At 40.0% G+C, this 17,535-nt stretch overlaps 2 protein-coding genes across 2 annotated transcripts; one reads left to right on the top strand and one right to left on the bottom strand.

Annotated features, from left to right (window-relative positions):
* Nucleotides 1-8,032: 8,032 nt before the first annotated feature.
* On the top strand, nt 8,033-10,086 carry LOC122049969. The gene is made up of 2 exons (XM_042611089.1): nt 8,033-9,554; nt 9,648-10,086. The coding sequence occupies exons 1-2, from the start codon at nt 8,302-8,304 to the stop codon at nt 9,889-9,891; spliced, it is 1,497 nt and encodes a 498-aa protein (XP_042467023.1). The 5' UTR covers nt 8,033-8,301; the 3' UTR covers nt 9,892-10,086.
* A 552-nt stretch (nt 10,087-10,638) lies between these two features.
* LOC122049953 (protein yippee-like) lies at nt 10,639-16,668 on the bottom strand. Its single transcript, XM_042611088.1, has 5 exons — nt 16,388-16,668; nt 14,706-14,749; nt 11,120-11,228; nt 10,996-11,051; nt 10,639-10,862 (listed from the first exon to the last, which is right to left on the bottom strand). The coding sequence occupies exons 1-5, from the start codon at nt 16,481-16,483 to the stop codon at nt 10,778-10,780; spliced, it is 390 nt and encodes a 129-aa protein (XP_042467022.1). The 5' UTR covers nt 16,484-16,668; the 3' UTR covers nt 10,639-10,777.
* Nucleotides 16,669-17,535: the final 867 nt, after the last annotated feature.

The following is a 17,535-nucleotide window of genomic DNA, read 5'->3' as shown; positions in this document are numbered from 1 at the left end:
ATCAGGATCGTGCAATGCTTCATCAACTAGTCTTGGTTCAATTTCTGAGATTAAGGCAACCTCATTGGACTCATTTCTAAAGAATGATCTAGTCCTCACCCCTTGTTGGATGTCTCCCACAATCTGGTCTTGGGGATGACTAGAGGCTAACTTAGACTGCCTTGGTGTTGGCGGTGCCTCATGAATGGTCTCACTATGCACAGGCAGAGACTCAGTATCAGGCAAAGGATCAGATTGAGTTCTTTGTTGCCTTTGCTCATCAACATCAGAGTCAACTTCGACTCGTTCTTCATTTTGATCATTCAAACTTAGATTCCTAAGTTCAAATTGAATTTCTTCTACATTCCTTGATTGATTATCAGGGATTTCTTCGAAAGCTACATCCGAGGACTCTTCAATCAATTTAGTCCTCTCATTGTAGACTCGATAGGCTTTGCTGGTAAGAGAGTACCCGACCAGTATCCCTTGATCAGCCTTAGCCGTGAACTTCCCAAGATGATCCTTGGTGTTCAAGATAAACACCTTACAACCAAACACCCTAAGATGTTTAATTGTAGGTGGTTTCCCAAACCAAAGTTCATGGGGAGTCTTTCCTAAAAACCTATGTATCAAGATCCGGTTTTGCACATAGCAAGCTGTATTCACAGCTTCAGCCCACAAGTAACTCGGTAGTGAGTACTCATTGAGCATGCTTCGTGCAGCCTCTTGTAAGACTCGGTTCTTTCTCTCCACAACCCCATTTTGCTGTGGGGTCCTTGGAGTTGAGAACTCATGTCTATACCCTTTTGCTTGACAAAATTCTAAAAACCTATGGTTTTGAAATTCACCACTATGATCACTTCTAATGGTTTTAATTATTGTTGATTTTTCATTTTCAGTTCTTCTACAAAAGGAAATAAAAATATCTATGGTTTGATCCTTAGTTTTCAAAAAGAAAGTCCATGTATATCTAGTAAAATCATCAATAATTACTAAACAATATCTACTACCATTCAATGAAATAACATTGTTACAATCAAACAAGTCCATATGTAATAAGTCTAAGGCAGTAGATGTACTCACAGTGCTTTTACCTTTATGAGATGCTTTTGTTTGCTTACCCATTTGACATGCATCACATAGTTTGTTCTTTTGGTACTTGATGCTGGGTAAGTCTCGCACTAATCCTTGGTTGGCCAACTTCCGGATGTTCTTCATGTTTACATGTGCCAACCTTCTATGCCATAGCCAAGACTCTTCTTCTTTCGACATGAAACACTTAATCAAAGCATTAGTAGCACTTTTAAACGATACTTGATAAATATTATCAACCCTCGTGACTACTAGTACCGTGTCAAGTGTGTCAATGTGTTTAACCAAACATTGACTTGAATGAATTTCAATTGTGTAACCCGTATCACACAATTGACTAACACTTAGGAGATTAAAAGTCATCCCCTTGACTAGAAGGACATTCTTGATATGGAGACATTCGGATATATGAATGTCTCCAACTCCTACAACCTTAAGGCTACCATTATTACCAAAAGACACATTACCTCTACTTTTATTTTGAATGGTTGTAAACAGTGATTTGTCCCCGGTCATGTGCTTGGAGCATCCACTATCAACAAACCAAGTTGATAGATGCTCCCCCTCGACCAATGCCTACAAGACACGGAAGATAGAGGTTTTAGGTAACCAAATCTTGGGACCTAATGCTTCTACAACGAAAGACCTAGGAACCCATGCCTTGGTCATACCTTTCCTAGTTCCATGAGCCCTAGAAACATGTGATCTACTATTTTGAGTTCTAGACATTAGAGAAATGAAACTCGACTCCTTGGGTTGATACCCTAGTCCGGCCTTGTTATAGACTGCCCTTTGGGCATTTAGAATCATGTCTAGAGTCTTAGAGCTAGTTGAGAATTTCTCAAGCATTTTCTTGAGTTTCTCAACCTCACCCTTTAAAGCCTTGTTCTCATCCTCAAGGACTTCTAGATGTAGGTCATCGACCTCATCTTCCCTAAGGGTCCTTAAGGTTTTTACTTCTTCTTTTAATAATTTATTTTCTGTTTTTGACTTTTTAAGCAATGTAGATAAGTGAGTGATAGTCTTATAACACTTTTCTATATGAGAAGAGGTTACCTCTTCATCATCCGACGATGATGAAGCCGCGGTTGAAGCGTCGCTCGAATCTCCCTCACTTCCGGAGTCCGAAACCTCCCTTGCCATGAGTGCTAATTGTCGTGTGCTCTTTTCCATCTTCTCTTCTTCCTCCGATGAGCTTGATGAGGACTCATCCCAAGTGGCCTTGAGAGCCTTCTTCTTCTTGGCTCTTTCCTCCTTCTTTTTGGCTCGTTCCTCCTTCCTCTTTAATTTCGGACACTCGCTCCGAATGTGTCCTTTCTTGCTACACTCATAACATATAACATTAGATTTATCAAAATTTTGATCATTAGTTTTACCTTTTCCTTTGTATCTTCGACTTCTTCTCATAATCCTTCTTACGAAGTTCGCCATCTCACTTGATGATGATCCACTTTCATCATCGGATTCGGAGGAAGAGGTGGATGAGGAAATCTCCTTTTCCTTCTTCTTTTCCTTCTTCCTTCTTCCATCCTTGCTCTTTGGTCCTGCAAATAAAGCAATACCCTTCTCTTTTGACCTTTGTTAGCAAGCTCATGAAGTTCCATCTCACAGAAAAATTCATCTAGTTTAACAATGGAAAGATCCTTGGATACCTTGTAGGCATCTACCATAGATGACCACAAGGCATTCCTAGGAAAAGATTTAAGAGCGTACCTTACTAGATCGCGATTCTCCACTCGTTCGTCCACAGAGTGTAGACCGTTGATGATCTCCTTGAATCTCCCATGAAGTTCACTTACCGTTTCATTGTCCTTCATGGTTAGATTTTCGAGCTGATTCAAGAATAGGTCCCTCTTGGCAATCCGAGAATCTCGAGTTCCCTCTTGGAGCTCGATGAGTTTGTTCCATAGGTCTCTTGCACTCGAGAACGGACCTACCTTGACAAGTTGGTCCTTGGCGATTCCACATTGCAAGGTGACCATAGCCTTGGCATCGGCTTGTGCTTTGCGGAGTTGTTCGGTAGACCACCTTGACGAATCGAGTTCCTTACCTTCTTCATCCTTTGGTGGTGTGAAACCTTCCTTGACTGAGAACCACATGGCAATGTCGGTCTTGAGGTAATACTCCATGCGGCCCTTCCAATATTGAAAATCTGCTCCTTCGAAGTAGGGTGGTCGATTTGTGCTAAAGCCTTCCTTCATAGCCATCCTTGTTTGCTCTTTTGGGTGTTAATCCGAATCAAAGAGCCCCTTGCTCTGATACCACTTGTTGGGATCTTAGATGGCTAGAGGGGGGGGTGAATAACCTCTTTGAAAAATACTAAACACAAATTTCTTCAAGAACTTTGTTAGCACAGCGGAATTAGAAGACTAAAACAAAAAGAGAACACAGCACACTAACTCAGAGATTTACGAGGTTCGGGGATAACTTGCCCCTACTCCTCGGCGTGTCCGTAAGGTGGACGATCCCTTAATCTTCCGGTAGATCACACCCCGGAAGCTATCCGGCTAAAGGATTCTCCTTCTCGGTGGAGTAACCTCTCCACAAAGTCTTTAACAGCAGTAAGAAATTAAGCACAAGACTTACAGTAGTGGCTCAAGTGAAATGATCAAAGGAACCTCACAGCCACAAACAGCGAAGAATAAGCACAAGCAGGAACACAAGAATGCAGCCTCTCTTCAAGCACAAAGCGCACAAAGCACAGCACAGCTTGTTTCACACAATCAACCGAGAGCTCTATTCCTTGCTTCCTCGTCTCTCTTCTTATGCCTCTGCTCTTTCGCTGTAGAAACTCTGCGTCGAATCTCTGCTGTAAACACAAGCATCGCCAATCACTCTTCCTCCTCGGCTAGTTCTCTGAACTCACACCAATACCATCCTTGGTCTTGCTGGTGTCTTCTGAGCTCCAACCAACCCACAGGAGTCAAGCTGATCGCGAACAGAGATTGCAGTCTGTTAGCATCAGTATCCGTTGATGCTCAATCTTCCCTCATCGCAGTGATACACAGAAGAAAGTAAGCTCTGTCTTATTCCTTTGATGAGGCTTAATTTGAAATTAAGCACTGGAATGGAACCTGCAACCTGCACCACATAAAGCTCACAGCAGAAGTTGAGTAGTTCAAACGAATCAGAAACCAGCAGAACCTGACAGTGTGTGCAGACAGTGTAGTGGATCGGTCAGCGGGCCGATCCACACCTTTGAATTGATGTCTGATCGGTCGCACAGACCGATCAGGGCTTAATGAGTGCGGTTCCTCGCACTCCTAAGATCGTCACCTGATCGGTCCCAAGACCGATCAGGATATGGCCTGATCGGTCCTACAGGCCGATCAGAGTGCGTATGGATCGGTCCACAGACCGATCCCCTGCCTTTTTCCTTCTCGCGACATCATCTCGATCGGTCTACAGATCGATTCAGTGAGCTATCGAGTGTTTCCTGATCGGTCTACAGACCGATCAGATTACACTCAGTGTGCTACTGAGTGTTTCCTTATCGGTCACCAAACCGATCAGCAAACCTAGTTTCATCAGATCGGTCTGTGCACCGATCAGGCAATCAAAATCTCACTGGATCGGTCTGTTGACCGATCCAACGCCTATGTGATACTAGGATTGATCCTGAGAATGAGCTACCGAGCCCTCTCTGACTTCGTCCGGTCCAGAGAACGAGCTACGAGCCTCTCGACCGTCCGGTCCGAGCGAGCTCGAGCCCTCTCTGACCATTCCGTGCCAAGTCACCATACTTGGACTTTTCCCGTGCCAAGCTCCCTGCTTGGACTTTTCACCAGATGTCTTGACCTATCTGGATTTCCCTTGCCTGGCTTCACTCACCAGGACTTTCCCTCCCAACTGATCAACCTCGATCAGTAGTCATTCTGAGTTTAATCAATATCTGATATAAACTTAAATCAGTGTCAACATCAAAACAATAGCCAGGTCAGACTGTATCAACACCTACGTCACGGTCCGAGCGCCCGGAAGGGATCCGGGCGCTCGGAGCATGCCTATTAAAGAAGGCCTCCACGGAGCCTCAATACAACAACTTCTTCAACTGCTCTTCTACGCTCTGCCCCTGCGACGCTGCGAAACTGCTCCGACAACTTGCGGTTCAAGTTTTGTTTTATTATTGTTGTCGTTATTTCGTTTAAATAGTTCATGTACCTTCTGTTGTAATCAATTTACGAACTATTAGTGATTCCCAAACGAAAGCACTCAACGAGTGCAGACCTTGGAATAGTAGTCGCCGAAAGCTCCGAACCAAGTAAAATCGGTTTCGTGTTAGCGTTGTGTTTTGATTTTCATTTTTCCGCTGCGTACTCTATTCGAAATTTTAGATCACTATTCACCCCTCCCCCCTCTAGCGACTTCTACGATCCAACAGGCCGCTCGGCCTACTATTCCCCGATCTGGTGCCACGTTCGATTGGCTAGAACCTCGATGCTCTGTCTGCTCGATCGAAGTTCCACTATGTCACTGTCAAGACCTGTTGTCAGGCCGAGCGGGGTAGCTGCTCGACCGAGGTTGAACTCTGTCGATGTCATGCTCTGTTGTCAGTCCGAGCGGAATAGTCGCTCGATCGAAATCGAACTCTGTTGGTGTCATACTCTGCTGTCTTGTCGAGCGGTGTAGCCGCTCGGCTCGGTTTCTACGTGCCGTCTTCCTTGAGTGTCGGTTATTTGATTGCTCCCCATGTCGAAGACGACGGCGGATCGGAGCCTTATCCCTGGTCGGGGTCTTCTTCGCCTGATCGGTCGATACCATCTGCGCATTGATCGCCATAACTTTGACCTCCTTTACTTCCACCATGATAGTAAGATGGGGCGTCCCCTCAGATGGGTCTAGTGGCTAGCGCATGAGGTGTTGCCACCATAAGATCTGGGGTTCGAATCTCGGCAAAGCCGAGGTAAATGTCTCCCTTATGTGCTAGTCACTATTCCAAAAGCTAATAGTCGCCCGTGATTTACCTCCTCCGTATAGGTCCTGAGACGAATTGGTGGGAGTACTAGAGACGAATATATTCATCTTTTTTATTATTATTTTTTTCTTACCACCGTGATAGTAAGATGGCCCTTTATCACTACCGCATCACCTTGAAATGATTTTCAAACAATCACAGTGCAATTTCCAGTTGCCCTTGGGGGGTGTATTGGTACAGAGTGTATTTGATAAACGATAGAGACCAAGTTAGACAGAACGAAGTTAAAGTCAAGGGAGCTAGATAAAAATAATCCAGAGAATAATAAAATTTACTGTTCAGTAAATATATACTATGTCAATTATATAATAAAAAATAAATTAATGGATGGAATATTATTTATTCTACATCATGTAGTATTTAAATTTAAGATGAGTTTGAAGCCAATGATAAAATTATTGGTGATTTTAGAATTCGTTTTATACATAGGTTGTCTAAGATCATATATTATTAGAAAAAAAAAAAGACATCCTTAGTTTTTACTGAACTGTCCAAAGACGTCATATATTGATTTTTTTTTTTTATTTAAGGACATCTTATTCTTGTAAAATAATATAATTATCCTTCAATACTATTCTCATTATTATTTTATTTTCTTTCTCATTATTATTTTACTTTCCGTCTAAATTGAATGCGTTGTAATAACTATAAAATCATAGCTAATATATAGTTGTGGCAATTACAACATAGGAAAAAATGTTTTAAAATTAAAATTATTTTGAGCCTCCGAAAATAATTTAAATGATATTTTTTAGCTTGAAATCATGTCATTTTGGGTTTTACCCATAATCAATTATAGATCTTTAACGAATTTCGATTTGATATATTGTGCTTTCCATAGTTCAACCTGAGTCAAAAGTTACGATTTATCAAATTTTAAGATTTAACATTGACGTTGTAGCAACTATAGTTTAATAGCTGCTACAATTATATAGCAACTATAAAACTGTATCTACTACAACTGAATTATTAAGTAATTATAATAACTATAATTTCGTAGTTATTAAAACGTAAATATTAAACTCTAAAATTTGAAAGATTATAATTTTTAATTCGAATTGAATCACGTGACGTATACTATATTAAATTAAAGCTCGCTCAGATATCTATAACTAGACGGAACTCATAATGATTTCATACCCAAAAAACGTTGTTTAGAGTGTTTTTGAAAGTTCCGAACAATTTTTCTTTAAAAAGTTTTCATATTGTAGCCGTTATAATTTCATAGATACTATAAATTTATAATAATTATTATTTCATAGTTCCTATAATACATTTAAGTTAGATGAAAATATAAACAGAATAATAATAAAAATAATACTAAACAATAGTTATGTCATTTTAGAAAGGATGGGTGTCCTTGTTATAAAAAAAAATCAACATAAACACCCATTTGATAATTCAGTATAAAAGATTTTTGCTCTACTTTATTTGAGTTGGGATGACTTGTGAGAGATACAATAGAGTTGTTGTGATGGCTTGAATAGGTAAATACATTCGTCCCAGCGTCCCCGTCAATCCATCCCAAAGTCAACACAGATGAGGTAAATCATGGACGGTTACTAATCTTTGAAATAGTGACTAGCACATAAGAGAGATATTTACCTCGACTTTGCCGAGATTCGAACCTCATACCTCATTATGACAACATCTCATGTACTAGTCACTAAACACATCCGAGAAGACATGATAACTTGAATAGTTCTTATATAGAGAAGGATAATTTTATCTCATGTGAATTTTTGGGTACGAAATGCGTATGAAGTGATGTTTTGCTTGAATTTCCTTCGTTGCTTGATGAAATTTTATGGAGTATTAAAAGAACATTTCTACCTAACAAAAAAAAACCCAGATTTTTTGAATTGTTTGGTTGGTCAAATTTCTCTATTTCAATTTTTATTTTTGAAAAAAAAAAGAAATTTAAAATAAAAATATATTTGCCAACCAAAACTTGATAGTGAAAGCTGAGATGGAACTTTAAAATTGCAGCCAAGTTTCTCCACTATTTCTTTTTAAAATGATATGTCAGTTATTGTGTTTTTTTTTTTCAAGTTTTTGACAAAATATCAAAAATAGCATATTGTATCCTAAAGACTCGGAAGACCACCGACTTCGCCGGCGTTGTCATCATGACGCGCCTCCTCCTCCTCCACCACCTTTTTTATACCCATTTGATTCCGTCCCAACCAAGCCAACACGTTTACGCTTCTCCGCCACCTCTCCACCTCCAATTCTAGCGGTTTTAGATCTTTACGATGATGGGAGTTCAGGCCACCGGTCGGTACTTCACGTCGCCGATCATCATCCCGATCCCCTCGCAGTCACACCCAACGTACCAGACTGCCGGCGGGTGGGGCGCTTACCGCGCCCTCGCCCGCCCCTCGGCCTCCCTCGGCTCAAAGATCCTGCGGACCCGATCGGCGGAGTTCCTGCGAACGAGAGGGAGGCATGGCGGCGCGCTGCCCCTGCGCGGGGCCAGAAGCGCCAGCCTCGATCCCTTCGACGACGACGCCGATGACGAATGCGAGGAGGACTCCGTAAGAAAGGTCGAAGATTTGGCCGTCGTGCTCAGCGGGCAAAAGGCGCAGGTCGGAGAGCTCGAGCGAAATAAACAAACCCCCTACTTCTCCCCCAAATCGACGCTGGGGCTTTTCCCGTCGATCCGATCGCCGTGGATGCTGGGATTCAGGGAGGATCCTCCGGAGTGGTCCAACCTGATCGTTCCGGCGTGCGTGGAGGCGAACGCCGACGGCGTCCGCATTCCGCTCTCGCTGCGGATCATCAAGCTGAAGAAGCGGTTCGAGGCCAGCTGGTTCATTGAGACCGGCGAGACGGCGTGCTGCTCCATGAAGCGAGCCTTCTCCTCCATGGTGTTCATGATCCGGGAGCTCCAGAGGTACGCGCTCCAGTGGCGGGAGGCGCTACTCTGCGAGGAAAACCAGGGCATCCTCGGGCGGATCCAAATCGAGATGAATTACTCCTTCGTCTGCCTCTTCCAACAGATCTTCTCCGCCACGCCAACCCTCATGGTCTCCCTCATGCTCCTCCTCGCCAACTTCACCATCTTCTATATGGACCACTTCAACCTCATCGGCGCCGCCGTGACGCCCTCCAACGCATCCTCCGTCTTCTGCCTGATCGACACCCTTATCGAGGAAAACGATCGAGACGAGATGGAGATGGAGATGGAGATGGCGACGGCAGAGGATGAAGTCGGCCAGGGCGTGTGGACCGAAACCCTCGCGTCGGAGGAGGCGGTGCTTTGGGAAAAGTTTCTGGAGGAGTTCGCCAGGTTACAAGCCACAACGCGCCACGAGGCGCTCATGGACCCGGACACGATGCGGCGCATGGTCTCGCCCGTCTCGATCGAACTGCAGACGGACGATAAATCCGACCACCTGAGGACAGAGATGATGTACGAGCAGGCGCTGGGGCAGGATCCCGACAGCCCCCTCCTCCTCTCCAACTTCGCGCAGTTCCTTTACCTCGTCCTCCACCAGAACGAAAGGTAAAGAACCAAAACAAAAAACAAAAAACCCTTCTCCTTCATCTTCGTTTAACGGATCGACGAAATGTCTCAACGAGAAACCCTAACCCACAGGGCGGAGCACTACTTCTCGAAGGCGATCACAATGGCGCCCAGGGACGCGGAGACGCTGAGCCGCTACGCGAGCTTTCTGTGGGTGGCGAGGGGTGACCTGATGGCGGCCGAGGAGACTTTCTTGGAGGCGATCGCCGCCGCTCCGGGGAACACGGCCCACACCGCCAACTACGCGCACTTCTTGTGGAGCACCGGGGGCGAGGGCACCTGCTATCCGTTGGCATACGACGTGGGCCTCCCATAAACGACAGTGAGATTCTCACACTCGTCTCCATCGCGGCGAATTGGAGGAGAAAAAATACAAAGAAAGAACCTCAATTATTATATATAATGATCACATGTGCTTTTGGTTTTGGCCCTCTGGTAATGTTTGTGCTTAACGTTAGACTAAATTTGGATTGCGAGATGATAAAACCTGTAAATTTTTATCTATTTTCATCTAAGCTATTTTTTTTGGATCTCAAGTTCGTCTGTCTTTTATTTCGATTGATAGTTGGTGATTTTGAAATGCATGGATTTGGTGCTAATTGCTGTCTGAATTGTTGTTGGGCTAACTTAATAAAACTGACAAATTTAAATTTAATTGCATTTCTTTAGGAGTTTTTGTATTAGTTTTTTCATGTATTTTAACAAAATTATTAATACAATCATTTTATAACCCTTTCTGGTAATTGATTATTTTATTAGTTCATATTCTATTATTTATTTTAAGAAATGGTTTAAGGATGTATTTCAATTTAGACAATGAATCGAGTTCGATTTGCCTGACGGACTAGATTGTATCAACGTCCAAGTTAACATACAGTTTAACCGACTGCCCAACTACTAAACCAATAATTCAGAACTCATTCAATTGGGTTACCAGTTCAGTTTTTACAACTATAGATCAAACTAGTAAGTAGAACGAGTAGGTTAATCAAGTAGGGCAGGCTGCTCAACATGATAAATTGATGGAGATTCGTAATCTTATGGCTAATCAGATTAAAGAGGCTGAGCAGAATGATTATACATATAATTCAACCAGTAAAACACAAATTACTAGAATCCACTTGTTAGATTGAAACAAGATCAATTACGGGAAAGAATCTACATTCAGGATACTTTGTACTTTCTTCGAGTCTAAATCGAGATCATACATCATCCGGGTCACTGCCTCCCATATGAGCATCTTGAGTTATCCAGTATCGACTTCCGTCTGGACCAGTCAATTTAAACCTGCTCCAGTTAAATGCCTTTGACTTAGTTGCGTATTCCAGCAAGAAAAGATCATATAGCATGTATAAATGTTGTCGTTCATGCAAGTGTTCGATCTAAATTAATGAAATATGTTTAATCACAGTAGCAGCACCTCTCTAGCACAATTTTCCCTTCCTTGTACTTCTGGGTCTTTTCGTGAGCAACCTCCTGAAATAAAAATATGGTTAGACAATGCCATGAAATAGAACGAGAAGACAAAATTTAATAACTCTTACATATTTCCATCCAACAATAGAGCCACAACCAACGCAGAAAACATCAGACACAGTGTGTAACCCTGTGGTCATCATTCTATCATCTTCAAATCCAACAGATATATTTACACTGCCAACAAACGAAACTGATGACTTTAAAAAAGTTACTTAATGGTCTTCTCAGCATATGAAATTTCAAAACTTGAAGCATCAAAGTTCTAATATGAGATCTTTGTGCTATGTTAATCAAATGTCCCTGAAATCAAATGTCCCTGAAAGCAAGATAAAGATTGTTTGTACCAGTTTTTTGTTTTTTCATACATGATACTTCCTACAGTAGTTGAAACTCAAGTTTGTTTGTTGTTATCAATAAGAGTTCATCTATCTGTTTATATAAACAAATAAAATAGATCACGAATTGGTCCCTGTATTATAAATCATGCAAACAATTTGGTTTCTGCAAGTGGGCAGCCAACAATCTCATTTGCAGCAAGGAACTCACCATAGGTGTTTGGAAGCATGTAGTATAGTTATTGAAACTTAGACTAAACCAATAATTGGATCAGTAAAGCTGGTACCAAAAGCCTCTTCAGCTTGGGTTGGCTTACGGATCAGCTTTGACAAAGAAAAAAAAAATCAAGCTGCAATTTTTGGTAAACTGAAAACTGGCCGGTGTATGTGATATTTGTATTTAAAACAAGTTAACATTGATGAATACAAAGGCCTTCAGATGTATGTAATATTCAAGGCAGGAGGTGCCATCCTAAGACAGGACTATATCGTATAAATCATCACAAACTATGCAAGTCCTTCTCGTGTTTATTGGGACATGAACAGTTAAACATACTGAATATTAAAAGGCCTAACCTGTTCCATCCTCATCAGAATTATGGTTCACTTTTCCAATTGATTAAGGCAACCAAGCACAGAGGGTAAAATAGAGTCCTGGACCAGATAGATTTACACTCGAACACTAGAGGCATGTCTTCAAGCAGAGAGTTCAAGATTCCTTGGAATCACAACTTACTGCCAAAAAGATCAAGGATGCAACCTGGAAAATGATGGGAAAAAATAGAAAACTTGGATGATGTGGATTTTCACATGGCCATATTTTAAATATCACTCAGTACAGGTTAGCATGGGTGGACAAACATTCAGTTCTGCTTGCTAAACAGTATGCAAGAAACTACCGATACCCTGTCACAATCCTCCTGCCTTCATCGTGAGCTCCACGTGATGACGTGAACTTCCTCCTTTGCGAGCTCCTCATGAGCTTATTACTTTGGCTTGAGCTCCCTCGAGCTTTCTCCTTCTCACGAATTCCGTCTGAGCATTTTTCACCTTTGTAATGAGACTTGGCAAGCTCTTCCAGAGGCCAAGTATCTTCGTAGCCCGCTTCTGTGCCACGAGCTTATCACAAACTGCTTCCGTGGCCTAAAACCTCAATCAAGACTCTTCTTCTTTCTTCATTCTTTTCTTCTTTTCCATCCCGACACCCATACAGAACGGAACAGTATAGTATCAAAAGTATATCATTATGGTCGGGGACCAAAACTTCAAAACAAGGTCAAGACTTTAAACCTTGCACACAAATTCTTACAGTCCTAAACAAGGTTGAGATTTCAAATCTTATTGCCGTCTTTTTGAGCAAGACTTCATTCAAAAATTTTGATGAGTTCTACACCTTCCAATGCAGTCAAGAATGCCTTGGCCATTCTTACACTTACCTAAGTACCTAAAGAGATGAGGGGGTTTTTTTCATTCAAGATTTTACAGTGTGTGTGCAACTGCCAACTGGTATGAAATTTACTCCACTGCATGTGAAGATGCAGCGTATGACCATAAATATAGAGAGACATATGAGGTTCATATAAAAAAAAAAAAAAATCAGTGATAAAAATGATTTACACAAAATAAAATATGTTGACGACCACATTCAATTAATAATTCTACACTAAAAAATATAGTTAACCAAACAATGTAAAACACAAAATATTAAACAATCCATATTAGTCAATAACAATCATAAAAATAGCATGCAGATTAAGAAATACTTGCAAAATAAGATTTTAAATTAACACTAACAAGTTATCACAACAAAAAAAGATACTAGTTAAGTGCTTAATAATCACAAGACCTATTCCTTTGAGGAGGAGACAACATCATAAAAGCTCTTATATTTGGCAGGACAAAGCAATAATATGGTCTTTATTTGATATAATTCAACTCGAACTAGTTCAAATGAAAAGCACAAACATTTTTCTGTGTTTTTGTATGTGGTTGCATAGACTGCCTGGTCCAGCCTAATAAAAAGCCAATTGTACAAGAGATAGCATAGGCTATATGAAATGAGGTTCCCTGATGCATATGCCTAGGTGGATGCTTCTAAAACATTGGTATAACTTCAGACCAATATCAATTATTCATGATATCTCAAGTTATTTGGCAAAGTGCTTTCCAATTGCCTAAGGAAAGTCATGGTCAAGCTAATTGACCCCTTCCAGTCTGATTTCAATAAAGGAAGGTCGATTGGTGACGACTTTCTCACTGCAAAATTTAGGCTACATTAATCCAAAATGGATTCAATTCTCTTCTTTGCACTCAAAATAAACTTCCAGAAAGCATTTGAAAGCATCGCAATGCTTACAAGCCCATGACTTTGGAAAAACAATGGATCGCTTTGATTCCACGCTCGGCTTGCCAATTGACGATCTCAGTCAATGGCCATGCTGGCTCATGGTTTCAAAACAAAAGGCAACTCCATTAGGGAGACCCCCTTTTCCCTCTTTTATTAATGTTTATTGTTGCTTGTCCACAAAGAATCCTAGAACTGCCACATCATTATAATTGCATGTTAATGTTCTTCTGTCATGATAAGGATATGTAAACCCATCATTTTTCTAGTTGGTGATTAGGCCAAAAGCAAACTTTGGCAAAGGCAAAGTAATTGCTGACAATGCTATGAATGGAGCTCCATCCGTAGACCTATTCCTTGGATGTGGAGATGAACAAAATGCCTTAATACAGTCAAGCTTACTCTTCTCTTCTCCCAAGTTTTAAAAAAAAAATCAGAATGGCCCTACTCATCCAACACTAAACTGGCTTGCACCATGGAAAGGTATATTCCATTCAATTACCAAGCATTCCAATTTCTAAGCAGTCTAACCTCATCACTGCCACTGTCTGTGTCTTGAGACTACCAATGTGGACTACCAAAAAAATGGTGAGAATAGACTGACCATTTTTTGGACTGGGAAGAAACTTCCTCAGAGCCTAAATACAGAGCAGAATGATCACAGATCATCCTCCCCATGACAGCAGGAGTTGCATAAATCAGATTGAAAGCCACAACCAAACACTAGAAAATATATGGCAGTACATTGCATCATATGTGTAAAAACTGTGGGTCAAACCTCCTTTGGGTAACATGATGCTCAAACACTCATTGCACCTTACCAATCCAAGGCAGTCCATGCTGTGAAATAAAAGATTTTCTATAGCAAGCAAATGATCAAACCCTTCAACCACAGGAACATCGGCATTAACAAAAAAGTATAGAGATACTTTTAACATGATAATTCAACTAAACTGCAATTATGCCACTTACACTTTGTCGAAGAGATATGCTTTACCATGTTTGCAATGGAATGCCTGTTGGAGAAGAGAGTGAAAAATAAGGAAAGAGATACTATGGCAAGCTAGTTACCTACACACTACAAATTAACTATTTAACTCAGCAATATGGAGAAAAGTTCAAGCCACAAATTTGGATATATTCTGCATTGTTTCCATCATTAGTCAGCAGTCTTAAAGTTCAAAGTCACAGAACATAATGCCAGAAGCAGATAAATTGAAGCTAAAGATGATGATACAAGAGAACTTACATGAACATCCTTAAATGGGCAGTGGCTATCCTTTAGGCAAAGGGTCAGATTCAAACATTACTTCAATGTACTATAATTTAATCAACATTACATGAAATATCTTGATTGTCATTATAGATTAAAAAGACGCCTTCTTTAATTATTGGACAAATAAATATACAGAAATCAGTTAGATGGATGTCAGACAATAGAAATAAACAATTTGTGACTCATGATGAATGAATATCACGTGACCAATTCATTTAAATGCACATGTAACTTCCATACCTTATTAATTATTTTATTTTACAAAATAAAAGGGCTTTGACAACTTAGATGAGTAACAGTTTAACATCTGTTCAATTTGGGCAGGAATCTCACTTTTGCAAGCACTACAGTTCAAATCCGGACTTTAAAAAATTGAAATGATTTTTTCTTTGTTCTAAGTTTTTAAAAAAATAAAGTTTTAAAATTTAAGGAGGGAGAGTCTTGGCACATTGTTGTCTTGCAGTCAAATGTTCAAGTAACGGTATCAATCTCTTGCAATGCAAAGTAAGGCGGCATATAATAGACCCAATGTGGTCCGACCCTTCTCCAGGACTTACATTGGTGGGAACTTCATGCACCAGACTGCATTTTTTTTAAAAGCTTTTCTTCCTCTTTCCTTACTCCAAGGACGTCGATGGATCATCGATGGAAAATATTTTGCGATTGCTTTGCCATGAGTTTTTTTCCTTTATATTTTTCTTTTTCGACCATAAAAATCCTATCCAACTTATCACTTCTGTTCATATTTTCATGGTTTAACAGAGTTCTGTGCCAGAATATCCAACAAGATCTTAAGTATGATACATACAGTCAACTTATTAACAATTATGATCTTGTAGAGAGCAACACAAACAAACAGTATGTTTTAGGGACGAATTAACACCCTTCCAATCTGATTAACATTCTCAATTAATCCATGCCACTTTCAAGGACAGATATCAAAAGTCTAACAACATTTCTACTAACATACATATACTTCAAGTTTCAGTAATTCTAGTTATAACCTATTTAAGGATCGTCTACTTATCTGTCAATTGGTGGCAGGGGAAGAGACTCAACACTGAAAAGGGTTGATGATTCATTAATAATAAATTAAAAGAGAATCGCGAGCGCCATGCCAGTTATCTGGATAGGCAAAAAAAAAGAAATAACCCTAGATACAGTTTTTTTAGCAACGCCGCAACAATTAATGAAAAAACAAATAGGGTAGGGAAAAATTTCTTTCTGAGATTAAAGGAGCGAAGAACATTTTCTATTCCTATCAATCGAGCAGGCATATAATCCTGAGCCACACGAAAAAGAAAAAAAAAGCGATCGAGAAATCTAGGGGCGATATTCCTAATATTAGATGGGTTGTCAAACGAGGTCTAGAACGCACCTTGGAGAGGATGTCGTCGGAGAGTGCGAGATGAGTCTGGCAGTGCTTGCAACTGTAAATCTTGCCCTCCAGGCTAACCAGAAACAGCCGCCCCATCTAGACTCACCCCCAATCGAAGGCAAAGAGCTTCTGCTCGATCTAGACAACGTCGATCAAGCGGCGGTAGAAAAAAAAAAGAGGGAGGAGAGAGAGGGGAGGAGAATGGCGTCGATCAGAACTTCGTTTTATTTTCTCGAATGGGTCGAGGAAAAAGGGGATTAAAAAGTAGAAATAGCGACATAAGAGGACGAAAGTTTGATCAGATGGGATTTTATATCCTCTGTTTTCATCCGTATTTATTATTTTCACCCTCATTCTTATTTCCATCCAAATAGATTTTTTAATTTTATTCCCAACCTAATTACAGTGACATTAGACATAAAAAAAAAAAAAAAACATGCAAATTATTGTCAGGATGATCGGTCAATCTCATACAAATTTTTTATCGATCATCAAAATAAATCAGGAAGTACTTATAACAAATAGTTCAGGAGCCCAGTATCATTTAGTTGCGTGCCCCATTTGAAAAAAAAATTCTTATAAATTTATCATAACTAGGACTCGAATCGTGAGCATGTCCTACCATCACACCATAACCCCGGTGGTAAAAAGATATAATATTGTCAGCAAATTGTTCCATTTAACTTGTTAAGGAGGAGTCTATTAAAATAAATCATATTATTATTAAATAATATTATTTAATTAATTGAGAGAAAATATTTATTTTACAAAATTTATATATATTGATGTATTAGGTCACTAAGTATTATATACAAATATATAAAAGGGGTTATCACATCATATATTGAAATAAATAAAATTTAAAATTTTAGGATTATATCAAAGTAAACAAAAAATTATTGAGATTTATTTTTTTCCTAAATTCAAAATGCTTACTATCATTGTCTCCACCTTTAAGTATTATTTTTTCCCAAAGTCTTAATTTTGGCATCATTCTCTCTTCATCACATACCAATACTTTTGTTAGGAATCACAAAGTTTAGAAAATATAGGAACAAAATTAAGTTTTTTTTCACCTCCTGATTATGTATTTTATTGTTTAGCATAAAAGAAGTATAGTGGAGAAAGGTTCTCCACTTATTTTTTAG

The sequence above is a fragment of the Zingiber officinale genome, chromosome 1B (genome assembly GCF_018446385.1).
Source record: "Zingiber officinale cultivar Zhangliang chromosome 1B, Zo_v1.1, whole genome shotgun sequence".
In the NCBI taxonomy this organism is placed as follows: Eukaryota; Viridiplantae; Streptophyta; class Magnoliopsida; order Zingiberales; family Zingiberaceae; genus Zingiber; species Zingiber officinale.
The sequence above is the reverse complement of the archived record's forward strand: the minus strand, read 5'-3'. Positions and strand labels throughout refer to the sequence as shown.